Below are 22087 nucleotides of genomic sequence, written 5' to 3'. Positions count from 1 at the left end.
CGCGTTCAACTCGAAAAAAACGAGTCGGGTTAGGGTTGGCTCGAAGAATAAACGAGTAAGAAAACTCAACCCAACCCGACCCGAGTTGGATTAGGGTTGGCTCGCAAAAATAGAAAAAATAAAATAAAATTTGATTGATGCTATAACTTCTCAATTTTTTTCCTTAAATTATTAATTCATTCAATACAAAGACGTTATACAGATAAACCATAGAAAATTCCTTTTGCATTTGGACTTGGACTTATTGGCAGTTGACACCACATTCACATTGTCACACATACTATAAAAAAGGTCCTGAATGCACGGTTTTGGACTTATTGATAGTTGCATGGTATTTTCATTTGGGTCTTTGGAATTGAGATTTTAGGTTTTAGCTTTCCACTCTACCTTCATTAATTTTTATATTTTTATATTAAAAAAAAAACATAACCCGCAAGCCAACCCGTTTGACCAGTGGGTTGACTCGATTTTTTTCGAACTGAAACGAGTCGGGTTGACTCGAGTTACTAACTCATTTTTTCCTAACTCAACCCGGCTCATTTTAGCCGGGTTACGAGCCACATTTTTGCCAAGCCTAAGCAACTCATTCAACTAGGATTAACCTAGTATATAATTAAATTATTAACCTTTATAAAAACTATTTTTTTCAAATTTTGTTGAACATTAGACTATATAATGTCTTTTTTAATACTCTTAAAATTAATAAAGTATATGATAAATAAAATCTTTATTCAGTTTTTGAGCCTCATCAATTCCTGAACTCATTTTACTACTATATATTTGTTTGGTGATTTTTGCACGTGTTGGGATAAAACACGTGCAAAGGCGTCATATATCAGTGGTGACTAGTTGTGAGTGGCTGCTGAGACCAACGATACCTTAAAAATGGTTACCTCTGTCGTGCTACTCTTATTGTGCACCTCTTTTTCTGCAATTTCAGCTCATCAACATGAACAAGACCCTTCAATCACAACAACCATGGAGCAGTTCTCTGGTTACTCAATCCATGAACCTCACTCTTTCAAACCCACTTCCCTCTCTGCACTGTCCGTTGATGCTCAGGGTCTGCAGAACCAGGTACTGAATCAGTGTCAGTGTGTGCCACTGTTATTCCATCATGTCACAGAAAATCTATGACTGAAGTTTGGCATGCTTTTTGTTTCTGGGCTGTGATATTGTTTTTTGACATTTTGAACTGTACCTTGTTCTTAGATTGATGAGCTCTCAGCATTTTCTGACTCACCTGCTCCATCAGTGACCAGGATCTTATATACTGAGAAGGATGTTTTAGCTCGCAGGTATGTGTGAATAAAGTTTCCACTTTTGGTGAAAATAGTAACCATATGTGTGTGTGTGTGTGTCTATGGATATATATGATCAAATGGGTAAAATAAAAGTTGCAGTTATTATGCTATCTTTTCTGCCCCTTTTATTTACACAGCAAAATATAATGTGAAATGGATGCATGTAAGATCAATCAATTGGTAAATGCTAAATAATAGAAAATCCTATGTAGAGAACTCTTGAAGAAACTAAAAGAGATAATTAAGGTGTAGGGCTGTAAAATTAGTTGTGGTTCTGTGCAAAAGAACAGTGTTGATGTAACATTGCATGGATGCAAAGGTGAATTTGATGCTGCAGAAAGGAGGGGTAAGTTTTGTTTTTCTAACTTTTGTATGTATAGTTTTACCTCTAAATAAACTATTCAATCATGTACACATGTGTGCTTGACCATATTTCTGCTTTGAATGTGAGATGTCTGCCTTTATAGACTTTTCTCGTCTTCCATCTGTAGGTATGTAAAAAACCTGATGGGAATTGCTGGTCTATCTGTGAGAGAGGATGCTGTTGGTAACATATTTGGTCGTTGGTGAGTGTCTGCTTGTTCCCCAAATGCTTGTCCTCTAAAGCTTTGAATGGAAGATCATCCAACTCGATATTTACATTTATAATTATCTTTCTCTGATATCTAAATTCTTATCAATTCGTCAATGACTTGATCTTCTAGCTCATATCGACATCATATTCTTCCCTATCTTAGTTAGGGTGTGCCTTTAATTTACTAACTACACTATCGGCTTTATCTTTGCTTGCTTTATTCAGGGATGGCCATGAACCCGAGCTTGCTGCAGCTGCAACAGGTTCGCACATGGATGCTATACCTTACTCTGGAAAATATGATGGGGTTGTTGGTGTTTTAGGCGCTATTGAAGCCATCAATGTCCTGAAAAGGTTTTTAATTTTTCTTGTTATTGCTGACGTAGGACTTAATTGAATGTTCAGAATACGACAATTTTTAATTGCTATCTTCTGATAATTACTGAGAAAGCCTGGAAGTTTCAGCACCTTGAATTTCTAGTGTATTAAACGGCCTTTCACTCTTCTGCATTAGTTTCTCAATAAGTTAAAATCCAAAATTATATGGTATTAGAGATAGTGAATCAAGACAAAGCTGACATATTTTTGTATGCAATAAGTTATTAAAATCTATAAACCCTTAGTTTGGAATTCACTAGAACTGTATCAATGAATGGTCAATGATTTGATGTTTAACCAAATATTATAGGTCTAAACCATTTTATGAAGAGCACAATAAGGTATATTAATACGCTTTTAGGGAGATTGAGATGCTGAGATATGGAATCAAAGAGAGAAAGTGATTCTGTTATTGAATCTCTATGAATCAAGGACTATACCAGAGCAAGCTACCGAGTCGATACTAATTTTTCCCAAGACAACTCCTCCTTTACATTTTCTGTTATTTAACCACTTGCCCCAAATAATTCTCCTAATTGTCATCTTACTTGTCTAACCTGCTTCTCTTATTTCTTCTAGATTACACTCCATATCTTTTGTCCAACCTCTTTATTTTCATTTCTAACCTATATGCTTGCTATCTCTTGCAAATAACAAAGTACAAATTATCAATTTATGTGACTATATTTAACTGAGTAAGTTTGAAATACAACTTATTCCTTTTAATTACTTATAAGAAAGATCCAAATTGTGAAGATGATTTACAGTGTCCAATCATTATCCACTTTTGTAATAAGTATTAATGTTTGTGATATTGACTGAAATCTTCATAGGTGTGGTTTTACCCCTAGAAGACCCTTGGAAGTCATATTATTCACATCAGAAGAACCTACACGCTTTGGAATTAGTTGCCTGGGAAGGTGAGAAAAAGCATTTATATACTATCTCAGAATAGGACTCCTACTTGTGGCTATTTTTATGAATAAATCAATAATTCACTTCTATCCTCTCAATTTATGTTATCTTACAATTTCTGATAGACTTAACTTACACTCCATATTCTACTTTAAGTTTCATCATTTGTTACTCATGTGCAGCCGCTTAATGTCTGGGAATGAGAATCTAGAAAATTCTCTAAAGACAACAACTGATAGTCAAAACATATCCTTCTTAGATGCTGCAAGATCTGCTGGGTATGCGAAAGATGAAGATGACTTATCCAGTGTATCTTTAAAGAAAGGAACATATTCTGCTTTTGTAGAGCTGCACATAGAACAAGGGCCTATTCTGGAAGAAGAAAGTACATCTCTCTAGGCTAACGTAATCTTTGCCTTAGCCATAATTTCAATGATGATATGTAATTTGTTTCTGGACTCAGGTATATCTATAGGCATAGTTACTGCAATTGCAGCTCCAGCAAGTCTAAAGGTTGAATTTGAAGGCAATGGTGGCCATGCTGGTGCTGTCCTTATGCCTAACAGGTGGCTACAATCTTAAAATAGATATTCTTCTTTTCTTTTGTGGGATTGCACCTTTGTCCTTTTCTATTGTTGCATTCACTTGAACTGCAACTTATGTTGCTCATATTCTTCCCTAAGTTTATTATCAAGCATTTTTCTTTTTTTTTCTGCTTTCCAACTTCAGTTGATACTGTCTTTAACTAAACTTCAGTTTTCGGATCTTTGTTCTTTTTTCTTTTTTCTTTTTGATGTTATTCTAGATCTTTCCATAATTTTGAGTGAAATAATTGTAGCATCGAGTAGCATACTATCTCTTGATCCCATTACATTATCTAGTCCACTACTTTTGAATTTTCTTAATTAATGAATTCTAATGCTTCAAGTATAATTTATAAATCATTTGGAGCAGAAATGATGCCGGTCTGGCAGCCTCTGAATTAGCCCTGGCTGTTGAGAAACATGTGTTGGAATCTGGGTCTATTGATACTGTTGGCACCGTTGGTAAGTTATTATTGCAGTAACTCGGTTAATCTAGAACATTCATTTAAATTAACCTCTTTTATTTTGCAAGGCATCTTGGAACTGCATCCTGGAGCAATCAACAGCATCCCTAGCAAAGCACACATAGAAATTGGTATGTATTTACAGGACAACTATAGTCATACCTGGCATTCTTACAATGTTTAATTACTATTGGTTTTCCCATGCAATAGTTGTTCCAATATTTTTGTTATAGAAAACTGTTTGACTATTTCTTTCTACCTACGGATAATTCTAGTTACTAGTATATTATACTTGTTTATATAAATATTCACATTGTAATTATTTTGTGGTGTTGCAGACACAAGAGACATTGATGAGGAAAGAAGAAACCAAGTGATTGAGAAAATCCACCAATCAGCAATTAGAATAGCCAAAACCCGAGGTGTCAAGCTTTCTGATTTTCATATCATCAATCAGGATCCACCGGCCCTTTCTGATGAAACAGTCATCAAGGCAATGGAAACTGCAACAAAAGAGCTGAACTTGACAAGCAAGTTGATGATTAGTAGAGCCTATCATGATTCGTTGTTTATGGCCAGGTAATTCCAGAGAGAGGTGACAGATGGTTTTAAATATGCATAAATTATTTCCTTATGAAGTGCCCCAAAACATCCTTTCTTAAATTTTCAAGTTCCAAGTGAGATCAGTATAGGATCTAAGCAAGAAAAATGTTCATCTAAAGGTTCTTTATTTCACATTTACTGGGATAATGCACTATTGAAATACAATTGGCTTTTTCTCTTTATTCAAGAACCAAACCTCATCAAAAAGGAAAACAAAACGGTGGGCAAGGGGTGGAAAGTAAAAATAAGGAGAAAGGAAGTCTTGTTCTTTAGCATGCTAGTAAATGGGTAGAGTATCTTTTTGCCTCACCAAATTTGCCATTTTCTCACAATTTTGACTTGCACGATAACTGTATATATGTTATTTAATATAATTCTCGTTAGAATCTTAGAATTCTTATTATGTTAGGAGTCTTGTTATGTCAGTAGACTTATTGGACTGATCTTGTAGAAGTAGTATTACTACACTAATACTTGACCTAATTATTAGTTTAAATAGGTGTCAGTACGTTTTTTTAGTCACTCGTATCATATCAATCTAATATCATACATTCAGAATGTTACTGAGAGCCTCCTACATTCAGAATATTATTGAGAACCTCCTTTCTCTCTTTTCCTCCTTTTCCACCTAAACCCTATATTTCAACAGTTTTGAACATTCTGACAGTAGCTAAACATACCTTCACTGGCTCATTTTAGTCTGATTATACTATGTTACAAGAAACCATACAGTGGGTTGCTCTTGTGTGAAATGAAAATCTGCTGCTTATGTACATTGTGTAATTGCAGGTTGTCTCCAATGGGCATGATTTTCATTCCATGTTACAAAGGTATTTACTGTTTTGCTTTTTTGTGTTATGTGCACTAATCCGAAAGAATTGTTTGTGCTATCAACAACCAAAGAAAGGGGAACAAAATGCGGTGTGTGTTCTTTTTGTAATTTAATTTGAGAGTACCAACAGTAATTGGAAAATGGAAAGTAGAGCTCTAATCTCATGCAAATAGACATCCATTTAGCTTCGAACTAAAAAGCATTGCAGAATTTGTGTGTTAAATGCCGATACGTTCACATGCATTTGGTCATGCTTACCAGTTTCCATTCTGATCAAAGGCATATATCAAGCTGAATAGTTATAAGCTAAAATATTTTATTTTCTTTTTCCTAACATCTTTATAAAGAAAAGGATTTATTAATACTCTTGTTCTTAATTTTACAGGATACAGCCATAAGCCTGAAGAGTTCGCCAACATTCAGGATATGTCAAATGGTGTAAAAACATTGGCGCTCACCCTAGCCAAATTGTCCCTTCAGTAATATCTTCTTATGAGTTTAGCGTGGACTCTCATTGTAGAACAAGGGCATGTAATTTACTTTTGTTACAACATATTGATTAAATAATTTTAAATTTAGATATGCCCCTTTTTGTCTATCAGAGTGAGAGGTTTGAAGTTTGAACCATCTAATATGGAAAGTGGGTCTACAAGGAACACTTTTTACATGAATAAAATGGTAACTGCCTATAGATAGACTAGGAGCAATGTAATGTACTACACAAGAACTAATATTCCAAGAAAATAATAATTTATAATATAATAAATTAATAATAATAATAAATTATAAATTAGTAATATATATATATATATATATATATATATATATATATATATATATATATATTAGGATTAGATGATAAATTGTGATTATTTGAATTATTAATTGATTGATCATTTATGTATTAATGTTATTATTTGATTGGTAATGTGATTGGATTAGGATGCGTCACCAAATTTAATTTGATTAGATATGATAAGTTAGCCTTGAGTCAATAATGAGTCAGCGATATTTTCACCAATAAGAAAATTAAGAAGAAAAATGAAATAATTGTACGAAGTCCATATTTGAGCACATAACTTCAACTATAAAAAAAGGTTTAGTTTAACCAAACTAATTCTCCTCTCCTCTTCTTCTACTCTTTCTTCTTTCAAATTTCTTTTTATTTTTTTTTTTATTATTTTTCTTTGATTACCAATCGGGTTTCTCTTCCCAAATCGCTTTTCTTCTATAAGTTAGCAAATATGAAGACCAGGTAATCCTAATCTTTTAGCTACTCTTAGGTTAATTTTATATGAAAATATTTTAGGATATTATATGAAGATTTTTATTTATTTTATATATATATATATATATATATATATATATATATATATAACGAAAATTATTTTATTTTGAAATAAATGATTATTTTCGAATATGAGAATTATGATTGTGACAATATGAGATTTATGATTTATGACAATATCATATTTATGATACTACGAGAATTATGATGCCATCAGATTTCTGATTTTGATACTATGAGATTTATGATTGTGATAATATGTGAAATTATGATTTGAAATTATGTGTGATTAATTAATTAGTGGGAGGATAGATTTGGGATGATAAATCCTAGAGTGATGAACACAAGCTTTAGGATTTATCCCTCCGATATTTTTATGATTTGAAAAGATATTACCTGTTCTTCTCAAGGTGATATGTGGCAGGGTTTGTATACTAGTACTAACTTTGTGAAGAGGTGTGTAAACTAGGAAGAGATGTTTTGATGATGACCAAATTTGATTATTTGTAACTGGCAGGGTTTTTCGGATCACATAATAGACTCATAGGATTTTCTAGGTCTACCATGATTCTCTTCCCACTAAATAAACTTAATAAAGATAATGAATAATATATGATTCGATATGAATATATATCATGAATATTGAAATTGACATTTGATTTAATTTTCTAAATTTTTTAACAATAATATAATAGTTATATAATAGAGAAATTGTTAAAATAAAATTTAATTATTTATTAAAATTACATAAATATTGCAGAAGTTAAATTAAAAATCAATTTTGGAAAATGTTACTGCCGCACATGTAATTGGGACAAGTGCAAGGCTAACTAAAACATAATCTTAATCCAAAATATATATTCAATGTAGATATTTAAAAATTTAAAATATTAATTCAGAATCTAAATATATCTAATACATTTATTAAATCATAAACCTAGCTTGAAATTTTCGAGATATTATCCTCACTGCTACCCCCGTCATTTGCAACTTGCACTGGATATCTGTTCCCCCAAAGGATCATTACAGCCAAACAAACACAAATGCAAACAGTTAGCAAAACTGGTAATCCTAATCAAAACACAATTTATACAACTCAAATATAATAATTAAATCAAATGTCAATTTCAATATTCATCATATATATTCACATCAAATCAGATATTATTCATTATCTTTATTAAGTTTATTTAGTGGGAAGAGACCATGGTAAACCCAAAAAATAAGTTTATTTAGTGGAAAGAGACCATGGTAAACCCAAAAAATCCTGTGACTCGGGAAACATAATCAAATTTGGCCATCATCAAAACATCTCTTCCTAGTGTGCACACATCTTTCCAAAGCTGCTACTAATATCCCGAGAAATCCTGCTAGATACCACTTTGAGAAAAACAAATAATATCTTTTCACATCATATAAATATCGGAGGCAAGCATAAAGCCCAAAGGTTGTGTTTATCACTTTAGGAGGTACCATCCCAAAGCTATCCTCCCACTGGTTAATTAATCACACATAATTTTAAATCATAATTTCACATATTATCACAATCATAAATCTCATAGTATCAAAATCATAAATCTCATGGTATCATAGTTCTCGTAGTATCATAAATCTCATATTATCATAAATATCATAGTATCATAAATTTCATATTGACATAAATCTCATATTATCATAATTCTCATAGTATCATAATTTATCATCTAATCCTAATAATATATATATATATATATATAATATTATTATTATTACTACTAATTTATAATTTTTTATTATTATTATTATTAATTTATTGTATTATAAATTGCTATTATTTTCCTGGGAAGATGTGTGTACACTAGGAAAATATGTTTTGATGATAGCCAAATTTAATTATTTGTGACTAATAGGGTCTCCCAGGTCTACCATGATTCTCTTCCCACTAAATAAACTTAATAAAGATAATGGATAATATCTAATTTGATGTGAATATATATGATGAATATTGAAATTGACATTTGATTCAATTATTATGTGATTATTATATTTGAGTTTATAAATTATGTTTTGATTAAGATTACCAGCTTTGCTGACTGTTTTTGTTTGTGTTTGTTTAGCTGCAATGGTCCTTCGGGGAGCAGATTTCCAGTGAAGCAGGTTGCAAATGATGTGGCTAGCAATGAACAGTGAGGATAATGTCTCAAAAATTTCAAGCTAAGTTTAGGATTTAATAAATGTACTAGATATATTTAGATTCTGAATTTATATTTTAAATTTTTAAATATTTATATTGAATATATATTTTGGAATAAGATTATGTTGTAGTTAGCCTTGCACTTGTCCCTGTTACATGTGCGGCGGTAATATTTTTCAAAATTGATTTCTAATTTAGTTTCCGCAATATTTATGTAATCTTAATAAATAATTAAATGTTATTTTTGATAATTTCTCTATTTTAGAAATATTTTATTATTGTTAAAATTATTAGAAATTTAAAGGTGTTAAAGCAACAATTGATTGCAACCCAACCAGAATAGCATAATTACATCCTGTTAGTTGGATTTCTCTGTATGGTGAGAAAAGAGATTTTGCTTTTCTCAAAGTGTCCACATATTGTGTTTCAAAGTCTCACCTATGATTACAATAGTTGGAATAGCTGGATTCAATAAATAAAAGTAATTAGAAAATAATAAAAAAGTGCATATATTTTAGTTTGGCAATTGGAGTAACCCTTTATGGATACGTGTGTGTGTCTATTGCTTCTTCTACGAAGAGATTCAAGAGAATATATCAGCTAAAACTCTCAAATCACAACATGTCTCTAGCACAATGTCAGCTAACTTTCACGATTCACACTTGACTAGACTTGAGTTGAGCTTGTGATATTTGACCTGTAAATAATTTTTTATTTTATTTTAACGTAGCCTCTATTTGATAAAAAGTTGACATTTTCGCTTGACATATATATTCAGAACTTACTCGTGTTCAAGTATAATAATATGAATTTTCAAAATAAAATATGGTGAAGCTTTTTGAACTCTCAAATAACCTCTTATGTACTGATGAAATCATAAGAAATTGGGCCTAATCACATTATGGTGGAGTTTGGTCCAAATTGATTTATTCTAATGCTGAAGCTTAATATCTTTGGGATCGTAGGCCTTTGCAAGGGATGGCATCTTGGGATGAGGTGTGGATGTAACAAATTGTTGATATGGAACGCACGGTATGCAAGTATTCCAAATTTCCAACGCTTAAGTTAGTATGTGATTAAATAAGTTTAAGTAATATGGAGAAAATAAATTTACTTAGATCTTAGCCTCTTTATTTATAGTGCATGACATAACCTGCTTTGATTTATCTTCTGATTGGTCCATTGAGGGACCTTCATAGCCTATATCTCTATGTGGGATGGCTCTTGCTGAGCTACATTATTGAGACTTAGCTGGAAACATGCCTTCGTCGTTTATTCATTGGCTGGGTGAGGTGATGATCAGGTGTGAGTTACTGAGTAATCCATAGGATGACATGTATGTATATTCTATGCGTTTCTTACTAGTTAAGGCTTGGTTTGAGTTTTGATTATAGAGTGGGTTCTTGCCGTAATTCAATGGATTTCAATGGTTTTTTTTTTTTTGGTACAACCTGAAGGTATTCTGTATTCTTATTCAACCTTTTTCCGGTCATCTTGTTCTCATAGTACGGCCCTGAAGGCTATCCTTCATCAAAAGGGCGAGTTTGGTCACCTAGCCTTCATCGGAAGGGCGAGTCCGGTCACTTTGTTCTTGGAGTACGGTCTTGAAGGCTACCCCCTCATCGGAAGGGCAGGTGTATTGAATTTCGCCACCAAAGGAAGGATGAAACTAATCTCCAATCGATGAGAGAGGCACGTCCTCCAACCCTCAAAATTTTCCAAGAATTTGTTTGAGACAAAGTTTAACTAAGCTCCAATGGTTCATATTTTTTTACTTATGTCGAAATATAAGTTGGTTGCAAGATGAAATTATGGAACACGCTTTTTTTTAATAGAATTTGTATATAAATTATATTTTCAATGTTCGAAGAAATTAATTCATGCACTTCCAAATAGAGCTTTGCTATATTCTTAATGAAAGAGCAACGCTAACCACTGGGACAGAAAATAGCACAGTCGTAATTAGGGGTGTGTAAAATAACAAAAAAACTGAACCAAATCATGAACCGAACCAAACCGCCCTTAAAATAACTGATTTTTAAAAACCAGTTCATGAACCGAACCGAACTATTTTCGAACCAATCTATTTAAACCAATTCGGTTTGATTTTTCAAAAAATTCAATTCGGTTGGACCCATGCACATCCCTAGCCCTAATGTCCAACTTACTCTATACTTATTAATAAACATGTAATTCCTATGAAAACTTTGCTCCTTTTAATGCGTCGATTAAAGGTTTGAGCTTTCGTTTGGAAAACATCCATACCCATTAAATACAAATTGTGTCTGTTATATACGTTAGGCATTACATAAGTTGCAAATGATTGATGACTAGAGACAAAATTCAAGAACTGCACAATAACTCAAATACAAAGAGTAACATCTTTATGTTCAAAATTTCAAACCGACACTATTTCATTTTATGGTAATTATGGACGTGTCGTGGGCTTTGAATGAATTATTTACGATTTGAAAAATTAGAAGAGGGTGTTGGGCATTAATCAAGGGGTTAAGCAAGAACAGTCAAGTATAGGGTCTAAGCAATGCTTTAGATGGGATGTCTTTTCTTTAATCACTTTTCTTAAAGACATGAATTAATATCATAGTTTGGTGTCATGGTGATGCTCACTGGTCACCATGAATGAGTCTTAAGATATGCTAATTATTCTAAAACTGTCAACATAAGAAAGGTTTGGGCTTTTGATTAGCATACATTCAGAGGTATGCGTGCTTAGCTGGATCGAGAGAGACAATTTTTCTTATTGACTTATACAATTCGATAAGTATGCGTAAATATATAACGACAACGACAAAATTAATTAGTATTTTACGTCAAGAATGAGATTATAACTGCTCCCATTTATCTATTTATATTTTAATTTGATTTATGAGACTTTTTCATACACTATTATTAAATAATATATACTGGTAATATTAACAAAAAATTAACTTTTTTTTTGTTAACAAAAACAAAATAACATTTGAAAACAACTCTTTGAAGTCAAAATCTTTTATATTGGTGTTAGATCAAAATTAAACTCTTGACATTATTTTCCACAAGAGCTTGTTAAATTTCTCACTTGTTTAAGAATCACTTAAATTTGTGTTTTTTATATGGTTTATTTTATTAGATTAATGGTATACATACCTACCATTTTTACTATAAAATAATGAAAAAATAAAAATAAAAAGATGGTGTCATGACTCTATGTTAGAATATACTCATTTAATACTTAATAAAAACTTAGTGGTATGTATTTAGGGGAATTAGATCCTCTGTCCACTCCTAGAGATATGTATGATTGTTTATATAGAATTTACCCACTTTGAAAAAATAAATTTAAAAGTTAAGAATTACGTTATTGTTTATGAGGAAGAATAAGATATTGTTAAATCTGTATTAAAGATATTTTTTATATACACGTATTAAACGTGTGTTTGGACTTTCCCATTCTACTACTGTTTGATTTATGCTCTATTCTCCTAATCTTGATTCTATTAATAAGTCTGTACTCAATCAGTTGAATATGAAAAAGATTGATTCCTAGTAAAAAAAAAAAAAAAAAAAACGAAAAAACAAGTAATTATATATTAAGACACAAATGTAAAGACAAAAGCAAAAGGGTATTTGAGTAAATTTCGCATTACCAAAATCTACATATATCTAATTACAAAGAAAAAGAAAAGTGAAGAAAAAGAAATTTTTGGTAGAGTAATTGATTTGTTTTTTTAAATTACCATTAATGGATTATGAGAAAAGTTAATTGATAGTCTTACATTATAGAAACTAAATCTACATATTCTTGTTGCATGTATTGAGTTGAGTTTGTAGCAACTTTATGATATCAAGGGAACAATTATTTGTTTTTTTAATTACAATAAAGGTGAATGATCCAAATTCAAAAGTTGGAAAGATGCAATTAAACGCCGTGAGGAAACGGCGTGCGACCGACGAGGCACATATAAAACGCGCGACAACACAACAAAGTACATAAACAAAAAACTCAAACTCAAAACATAACACAGCACAGCACAACACAGCATACAGAAACAGTTGCATTATTTGTTTCCAGATCCAACTCAGAATGTGAGTCATTTTCATGTTTTTATCCTCCACTCTCCCTTTGCATTTCCATGTATCAAAATGCACTTTCTTTCTTTCTGAGATCTGTCCTAATCCTTGTTTCTGTGTCTGTGTTTTTTTTGCTGTAATGAGTTTATTTATTACTTAATTTACTGGGCTGTTCAATTATTATTATTATTATTTTTTTTTCTGGGTCATTGACTCTTTGGGTTGATTTTTTAGTAATGGGGTTATGTTTATTTTGATTGTTAAAATCTAAAAGTTAAGGGGTGATTGCTTGCTGAGAAAATGTCTAATTAATGGGGTTGAGGAAGAACACAAATTTTTTGGCATGTTGAAACTTGAAATCCATTTTATTTTATTTTATTTTCATTCTATTATAGAGTGTAGATATGGTTCAAAGTGTGATTTTTTGGTTCTTGGGAAGCATTTTGCACTTATAGATTTTGCATGGTTGGATCCAGTTTTGGGAAAAATAATGTATCCATTCGGGACATACATTTCACAATCTTTGGTTTTTCATTTGGGTTTTAGCTCAAATGTTAAACGCTCTTCACATGTGTGATTTATGTGTTAGATTGAATTTGTCGGTGAAAAACCAATATATAAGATATTTTCTAAAGAAATTTTGGAGCTTGATAAAATTTAATGTGTCTGTAAATCTGTATTTATTTAAACCACGTAGCATGTATTCCCCGGGATGATCTTAATGGTTGTACTTTTAAAATTTAATATGAATTCTCCTTGCTTAATACTCTTCTTTTTCTCTGGCATATGGGGCCTTGTCGGATATGGTTGAGTTGTTGATTTTGAATTATTAGAGAATTAATCTTTGATTGGAGATACATGCCAACCAATTTGATTGCTTTCCTTTTATGTGCTTTAGTCTTTCTTTTGAATGCCTTTTCTTCTCGAGTTAGGTAGACAATTGATTCTATTCCTTATGATTTATGTTAAATAATTCACATATGCTTCCATGCTCTTGTAATCTGTCATGCTCATTACTTTAGTTTTTAGTAATCTTTTGCCCCTTGGTTCCACTTTTTGGTTGAACACAACTACAATGATTTTTAGAGATTATTCTCTTATCGTCTTGAGTTTATTTAATTTGTAAGTACGTTTAAGCATGCTTGGTGCAAGAGTGTTTATATGTGAGTGTCAGAATCAACTGTGGTTATTCTAGTGAGGGAAAGATAGCAAGATTGGCGAAGTTGGCAAAGTTAATATGAGTGTTTTCCAGGAGAAAGCAAAATAATAGTTTCAATAATAGCACCTAGATATATCTCAAAGCTAGACATACAAAGAAATGCATAATTGTAGATTTTATGGTGGAACTTTTAGAATGTCATTTTATTCACAAGACTTTTTTATTCTTTTATTTCTTTTTAATTTTTCATAACTGTTAATATTATTGATTTAGTTAAAGTTCTTATTTTAGACTTTTGTGTTTTGGCTCAATGAAAGAAGCTTCAACATCAATAACACATTTATCCCAAACTAGTTGGGTCAGCGGCTAAATGAAAGAAGCTTACGGAATATATGTAGTATCGTCATCATTTCATTGTAATCTTATACAATGCTGTTTTGTTGAAACATTTAAGTAAAAATTCTAAACCATAATATCCTTTTGGGAGCATTCTATAATTTCTATTTCAATCTTGAAGCTGCAACTCTATAAGATAATTGATTTTTTGTACACAGAAATTCTTTGAAACAAGCTAAGTGCAAACTTTTTTTTGGGTTATATTTTCTTATCTTTTTACCGACAAATATGTAAATCCTGACTTCACCCCTTAATAATCATTTATGTTCTTATATTTGTGAAAGGTTGTACAATCCTTCTGTTATGTTTTTGGCAATACAGAAATTTAAAACTAACTATGCTGAGCTTCTTCCAAAGATGATTTGGGCCATTTCATTTAATTCAATTTATTTGGTTCTGACATTTCTTTGTTATAGTGCGATGGGAATAGAAGATGCAGATATTTGTGTCATCAAGGAGCCAGATCGTGTCATAATCTATTCAGATGACATTCCCCATGATTCAGGGCATGAAACTGAAACTGATCATCAAAATATTACAGTCTCTTATGAGCATATCAATGAGACTACTGAACTTCATAGTTCAGAGGAGAGCACAAAGGAATATGAGGTGAAGGAATGTACAACTGAAGTTTCTGTTAAGACTTCTGATGTCTCTAACATTAAAAAATGTGAGAAGTCAACCTCAGATTTTGAGGGTGTCCTCTGTGAGAAAAGTTTAAAACCCAACAAAACAAGGGGTAATCACAAGCCACGGGATACTGTAAAGCATGGATCAAGACCTGCTGTTGGAAATCTTAACAGTAGGTGTACAGGTAGTGTTCAAATCAAGCCCACAGTTCCACAACCATTTTCCCTCGCAACTGAGAAGCGTGCCACAGTTGGAACTCGTCCTGCTTTTGAAGAAGATAACAAGGGCAGTAACGAGAGAAAATCTTTAAATAAAAAAAATGTGCTATCTCCCAATATATTTAAACAGAATCAGGTACATGCTGGTGCTGAATCTGCTTCCTCCTTTAATTATTTTGTTGTCTTTTATATTTGTGGATGGTTTGAAGAACAAATTGTTCTATTAGTGTTCTTAATATATCTCGTTAAGGAAGAGAAGCTGCAAAGTTTTAGACGTGATCTATTGCATATTCATCCAAAGTTAGCTTAAGCTTTTGATGCCTCTCCCATTAAGAGGTTCTTCAGATTCGTAACATAGGCACTTTATTAGGACTGCTACATATTACAATTTAATGAAATTAAATTTGAACCCTCTACTTCATTGTTTAATACATTGTTGAACTGTTTAGGTTAATTTTGTCTTCTTATTACTACTTATTCACAGTTAGTCTTGAAGTTTTTGTTTTGTCTGCTTGCACCTTGCAGTTGAAATCTCCTTTAGTTTCAAGAAAGCCATTGCAAGCTGATAATAACAAGCATCCTGATGAGGACGATTCTTGTTCGGTTGTTTCAATGTATCCTCTTAAACCTTGCAGTTGAAAAGCGTCAAATTTCATCTCATTCTTTCTTAAACTGGCAATGGTTCTTCTATTTCCTCTTAAAATTTGAAATTGATATTACTCCTTGACCATATAAAGAACTGCAGCTTCTGTGCAGTCAATCAAATCCAGGGCAACTGTTGCTTCTGCTCCAGTGTTTCGGTCCACTGAACGTGCAGAAAAAAGGAGGGAGGTAAGGACCTGTATATTAGTTAGCTTTGTTTAGATAGGTTTTTCTACCTCAAAGTGATTGGTGCGTGGTCCCTTTTTTTTTTTCTTTTTTCATGCCATAGTTTTATTCAAAATTAGAGGAAAAGCAACAAGCAATGGAAGCTGAGAAGAATCAAAGTGAAGCAAGGACCAAGGTACAGCACTGAGTATCTTCAGAAACAAGATATAACATTGTCATTCTGTTACTTAATTTTTCCTTATAAGCTTATAGGTTAGTTTTCTCACTCTGATTCCTTCATCAATTTTGAAACATTGAAGGAAGAGAGGGAGGAAGCTATCAAGCAGCTGAGGAAGAGTTTAATGTTTAAAGCAAACCCTATGCCAAGCTTTTACCATGAGGGGCCTCCACCTAAGGCTGAATTGAAGAAGGTGTGTAATTTTCTTATACTTTTAGTAGTATTATTTATGAAATCCAGTTTTATCAGCAAAAACAATGTAAAGTTCATGTTAAGCTCCCAAACCAAATTGCAACAGCAATAACTTAAAAACAGCACATTATAATTATAAAAGATCAAGTTGTACATGTAGACATATTTTTCCAACTTGTGTGCATGACAAAAGTTGAGTAACATGTCTGGGCCAGCTGCCACCCACACGCGCAAAATCTCCAAAACTGGGCCGGCGAAAGAGCAATAGTACCGCAGTTAATTTATCTGAAGGGGTCAAGGAAAAAGGAACGGTTACTCGGAGGAAGCATCACCCACTGAAGACCAACAACTATGATAGGAGTGATGTGAATGATGGCAGTGGCATATATGACCATAAAAACAAGACCGAACATTTTGAAGAAATCAATGGAACCAAAGTAAGTGAACATGTGGACTTGGAGATCAGCAGCCAATCAAGTTTTCGAGATTAGTTTTTCACTTTTCTAATTTATGAGTATTGGGGTCTTGTTTCTCGCAACTATTCTGAAGCAGGTTCACTTTATTATTTCCTTTAACTTATGAGCCCTTGCTGTTGTGCATTGCGTATGTAAGTAGTGAAAATGTTTATTTGTAATTTATTTCAACTTATTTGTAAAAGGAAATCCTATTGCTCATAAGAGCTATTTAAGTATTTATTTGTTTGTCTGCCTGAACTCCAGGATCAGACTGTTTGAAGTTATTATTAAATAAATGCTGTTCGATGAACATTGTAATTATGCTTCATTCATTCTTGCAATTTTTTGCTACTTTTTTTTCTTGGTATATTGGCATTCATTACCTGCAATGCGATGGTCATTTCCTTTCAGTGGCAAAATTGACATTTGCTTACTGTTCTCATAATGCAAGAGGAATGCATTGCTAGGCTGAAGGACCCTAAAGCTTGTGCTGTCTTTGGGTGGGGTATTAATGTCTAGTAGTTATGGTAGAAAGCAGAGAAAAAAATGTCTACTATTTATATGGTTTAGTTTTTACACGGCAAAAGGGAGAACCTTTTGAGAGAAAATTTGTAAAAGCAAAATTGATGGTCAAAGGGATTTTCCCTCCAGATCTCTGTAGTTTAGTTTCTCGATGCGTATGTTGGTACTAAAACTTGATTCCTTAGGAGTTTCTGATCAAGAAAATGATTTTATTTTATTTTATTTTTGGAGGGGGCAGGGGGGGTTTCAAAGGTGATACATGTTTGATATGGGTACAAGTATTGTACACTGCTGGTTCTAAGTACAGGACGATAGAATTAGGAGGCTTACATTCAAATTAAGATGGAAAATTAACATTGGATGATAGTATTCAAATATTGAAAGTTGATATTTCAGTATTTTAATGCAAAGTTCAAATATTCGAATATCACGATCCTTTATTTGAATATTTGTATTTTTTATTGCAATATTTAAATATCACAGGGTGTTAATTTTTTATATAAGGTCATGATATTTAAATATTTGAAGTTTGTATTACAATATCAATCTTCAATATTTGCATATCAAGATTTAATGTTAGTTTTTCATTAGAGACTTTGTTATAAGAGACTCCTTAAATTGATATTAGTTAATGTATATTGGGAGACTAAAAGGTGCTTAAAATAAAGAAAGTATGTTAGAAAAAGTAAAGTCAAATTGCATTCAGTGAAGTATAAAACCCCAGCAGTCTAACTAGGAATGTTGATTTTTTATTCTTAGAATAAGGTCGGAAATGGAATAATTGTTACATATTTTATTTTCGCTACCAAACATATAAATCCTCTTTTTGTGGAATCTGGAAGGGAACATAATCATGAATTGTGTATAAAACAAAGTTTTTGTTATTAGCTAAAGTGATGGGAGGTTCCTTTTATACCAGATTCTTAAGGGCATACGTATTAAGATGGTGTTGTATCCAGGGTGGATAGGGCTTAGATCACAGATGATCTCAGGTATCTACAAGAATGAGCATTCTATCATTCTGAGAGAGGATTTAGTATTTGTGTTTATAGGCTATGAGTAGTGGGTAAGTGAAAAAAATGATAAAGTTGTGAGAGTTACCAATTTCTTCGTGTTGGGCCTTGAGGGGCCACTGTTCTCCTCAAGTTCCTTCTACATGTTGCTATCTTCCTTTACTTTACCTTTCATTTTTGCTTTTGGCATGTGATTTTTATTTCCTTAGATTCAACCGCATCCACAGTTATTCAACTTGTTCCATTGTGCCTACTTTTTTGGTTGTTATTCTCCAATTAACTGTTCTGGTTCCTATAGTCTCACATTTTGAAAAGGAGGAGTTTGACAATAGCATCGTAGCCTCTAACCAATATGAATGTGTATGGTACAAAGATATAAGTGATTTTCTTTTCTTTTCTTATTTTTGGTGATACAAGTGCAACACAATTCTCTAGGTGCTGGTACGAACCTTAATAGTTAAAAGAGGGACAACTCCTCCTTAACTACTAGGTCAACTCCCTTGGCTTAAATGCTCTTCACTCAATCATTTTTGGGCATACTTTGCTTAGGTGCATTTTGTTTACTTCCCCCCCCCCTATTAGGACCACCTGAATAATTTCTACATGTTTTGCACATGATGGTTAGATGCTGAAATTATCTCAAGCAATTTCATATCCCCATATAATATGGCAAGCTATTTGTGCATAGCAAATATCATAGTCATGGCAGAACAACTCTGCCCATAACTACCTTATAAAAAAAAAAGTTTTTATTTTAGTGTCCACTATCCATTTTCCACTACCTCTGCTTGAGCTTAAACAGGACGAGCGTTATTTCTTTCTATTTTTGCTTGGATTGATACCATTTGGGACTATCATTCATCAAAGAATGTTCCTATTCATCTCTCTTCATTTGCCCCTTTTTCAAAGTAGAAAGCAAAAGAGTACTCCTTTAAACACTCATATCAAGATCATGATACACACTATTTTGTGTTCTATCAATTTTATTCACTGCTTAAGTCACTCTGACTACATCTAACTCTATAAGCAAAAAACTCCATCCTATTCATAAAAAGAAAGTAATATACTGTACAGAACCACAGTCACCGTTGTATACACTACATAACTGGCTCCATCATAACAATTTGTGAAGCACAACTCCTGCTGTCATAATTTTGTAAAACTGTACATGTAATTCTATCCAAGTTTGACACGGAAAAGTTTGAGATAATCTGAACTCATACGAAACTACTTATGTCAAATGTAACACCAACAGTTGTTTAGATAGTATAAGTCTTTCAGCCAATAGGAATAAGCAATGCAACGTTTATTTATAATAGGACTATGTGGTATTGTTTCGTAAGAGATTGACAAGACAGGTAGGACTTAAAAGGGAACTTTGCCAGGCCTTTAATAGATGCTAAAAGAGGTTGTTTACTTTTGCATCACTAATCCACCAATCTTTTATTGATTTGAAACCATTTACCATCTTATTAACTCTTTCTTTTTCATTTTCCAAGACATAATTAGTATGTTTGAGTTTTCAGAAATAACACTTCAGATCTATGATAGATATAACTTCGGCACTAATCTAAATGTGGAATGACTAACTAATAATGAAAGTGAATAGTCATTTAGGTTACAAAACTCAACTTGCTTCCCCGTCCATCACGAAAAGGAAGAAAAAAAATGTAACTAAAAAACAAAAGGAAAGGAGAAAAAATCTCTTCCCCTAGGGAGGATATAGTTTTTACACAGACCATTTTAACTGGAAAATTAGGTAAAATATTCAATAGTACTACATACTAATAATCTATACCAAATGATGCTAGTTCAGTTTAATGACGGACCTAAAAAAATTTATTTATGTCTGCACACTTAGAATAAAAGAATAAAGGAAAAAAAATTTAAATATATTAAAATACAAAAGAATATAAACAAAAAAAAAAAACTTTAACTTAACATAAAAAGTAATCAAGAGTCAACTAAACTGTTACAATAGAACATTTTGAGTCCTCAACAAAAATTACAAGCCCCAATTTAATCCCTTAGAAAAAAAAGTCGACTCATGGTTCCTCAGAATTCAAAAATAGACCCAGATAATCAAAATCGTGGTCCCTCTGAAATTCAAAAAGACCTACATTAGTCCCTCAAAATGACTAACATAGGTCTATTTTGAAATTTAGAGGGATCACAAGATAATTTTTTTTAAGAGATTAAATTGGGTCCCGTAATTTTTGTTGATGACCCAAAGTATATTTTATTTTTATTTTATTTTTATTTTTTTTCAAAAAATTTCTGTGTGCACTTGCACACACTTGCACATATATACGTCCGTCATTGGCTCGGTTGGCGCATGTGAGTTGAGCAAGCAGGTGTGGGTGAAAGAATGTGTTTGATTCTCTTCAGTAGCATATTTGGAAGGAGTTTAAAGCCTTAATCATGTACCCGCCTCGAACAGAATTGTCTCCCATAAAAAAATAAAAATAAAATACTAATAATCTGTGTGAAAAGCTTGACACGATGGGGGAGCCATAACAAGTGGGACACCACGTTTTCTGACCCACGCATTCCCCATTTTCACGTATATAAGGGCCCATGAAAACAATGCATGGCCAAATCAAAATCAAACAGTTCTCTCTGCCTCTCTCTCTCAAATCAATTCCTTTCTCTCCCAATTTTCTCAACACAGACATACGAAGGAGTTGAGGGGAATCCTGTCTGGTTCGAGATCATTCTACTGAAGCAAAGAAAATCCTTGAGAAGGATCTCGGACCAGGCTTCATTCCCCCTAGCTCAATGTATATGACACTATTATGGTCTTACTCTTGACAATTCTGTTCATTCATTTCGTCTCCAAGAGAATTCAATGGCCATATAACGTGTAAGTTCAAAGTTATTTTCTCTTATTCTTTCCATGAAAGTTTTTAAGTTTCTTTCTTAAAATTTGCAGCAAAAAAACACAATAAACTCCAATGAAAATGTGGAAACCTAGTTTTGAACAAGATTATTAATTATCATAATGTGCTGGAAATATCAAACATGACTTCGGTCTTTTGTCGCTTTAAAATTTGTTTGTCCAACATAATACATTATGTGTTTCTCTCAAACAATTAGCCATCATAGTCCTTTTGTTTATGTCTAGTCCCTATATACTTATATAGTTAATCCAATCTGCTTCATGTTAGGAGCAAATAAGAAAATATCAAAAAGGGTAGAGAATTATGTGTTCTGGTTTTGTTTGGCTATATATATAATCTTTATCAGGGAAAGCTTTATGTAGTTAAATTAA

The 22087-nt window shown here is 32.4% G+C and overlaps 2 protein-coding genes across 2 annotated transcripts; both read left to right on the top strand.

The window, feature by feature from the left end:
- Window positions 1-877: 877 nt before the first annotated feature.
- LOC133313830 (ureidoglycolate hydrolase) lies at window positions 878-6332 on the top strand. The gene is made up of 12 exons (XM_061515238.1): window positions 878-1077; window positions 1213-1298; window positions 1796-1870; window positions 2104-2232; window positions 3090-3176; window positions 3354-3556; window positions 3635-3737; window positions 4126-4217; window positions 4288-4350; window positions 4558-4798; window positions 5612-5652; window positions 6040-6332. The coding sequence occupies exons 1-12, from the start codon at window positions 886-888 to the stop codon at window positions 6135-6137; spliced, it is 1410 nt and encodes a 469-aa protein (XP_061371222.1). The 5' UTR covers window positions 878-885; the 3' UTR covers window positions 6138-6332.
- A 6813-nt stretch (window positions 6333-13145) lies between these two features.
- LOC133313820 (protein WVD2-like 3) lies at window positions 13146-17317 on the top strand. Its single transcript, XM_061515219.1, has 7 exons — window positions 13146-13201; window positions 15158-15725; window positions 16115-16203; window positions 16327-16420; window positions 16521-16592; window positions 16717-16827; window positions 17042-17317. Exons 2-7 carry the CDS (start codon window positions 15162-15164, stop codon window positions 17315-17317), a joined length of 1206 nt encoding a protein of 401 aa, XP_061371203.1. The 5' UTR covers window positions 13146-13201; window positions 15158-15161.
- The last annotated feature ends 4770 nt before the right edge of the window (window positions 17318-22087 follow it).

This window comes from Gastrolobium bilobum, unplaced genomic scaffold, assembly GCF_033153095.1.
Source record: "Gastrolobium bilobum isolate Gb01-03AN ecotype WA unplaced genomic scaffold, APGP_CSIRO_Gbil_v1 utg11969, whole genome shotgun sequence".
NCBI classification, from domain to species: Eukaryota; Viridiplantae; Streptophyta; class Magnoliopsida; order Fabales; family Fabaceae; genus Gastrolobium; species Gastrolobium bilobum.
This window is presented reverse-complemented; position numbering and strand designations above follow the sequence as displayed.

What these genes read in the sequence shown, in the direction of transcription:
- LOC133313830 (XM_061515238.1), top strand. Translation starts at nt 886, where the DNA reads ATGGTTACCTCTGTCGTGCTACTCTTATTGTGCACCTCTTTTTCTGCA. An exon ending in AAGGATGTTTTAGCTCGCAG is followed by an intron (nt 1,299 to 1,795) that starts GTATGTGTGAAT and finishes TTCCATCTGTAG; the next exon opens with GTATGTAAAAAACCTGATGG. An exon ending in GCCATCAATGTCCTGAAAAG is followed by an intron (nt 2,233 to 3,089) that starts GTTTTTAATTTT and finishes AAATCTTCATAG; the next exon opens with GTGTGGTTTTACCCCTAGAA.
- LOC133313820 (XM_061515219.1), top strand. Translation starts at nt 15,162, where the DNA reads ATGGGAATAGAAGATGCAGATATTTGTGTCATCAAGGAGCCAGATCGT. An exon ending in TCTTGTTCGGTTGTTTCAAT is followed by an intron (nt 16,204 to 16,326) that starts GTATCCTCTTAA and finishes GACCATATAAAG; the next exon opens with AACTGCAGCTTCTGTGCAGT. An exon ending in CTAAGGCTGAATTGAAGAAG is followed by an intron (nt 16,828 to 17,041) that starts GTGTGTAATTTT and finishes TGTCTGGGCCAG; the next exon opens with CTGCCACCCACACGCGCAAA.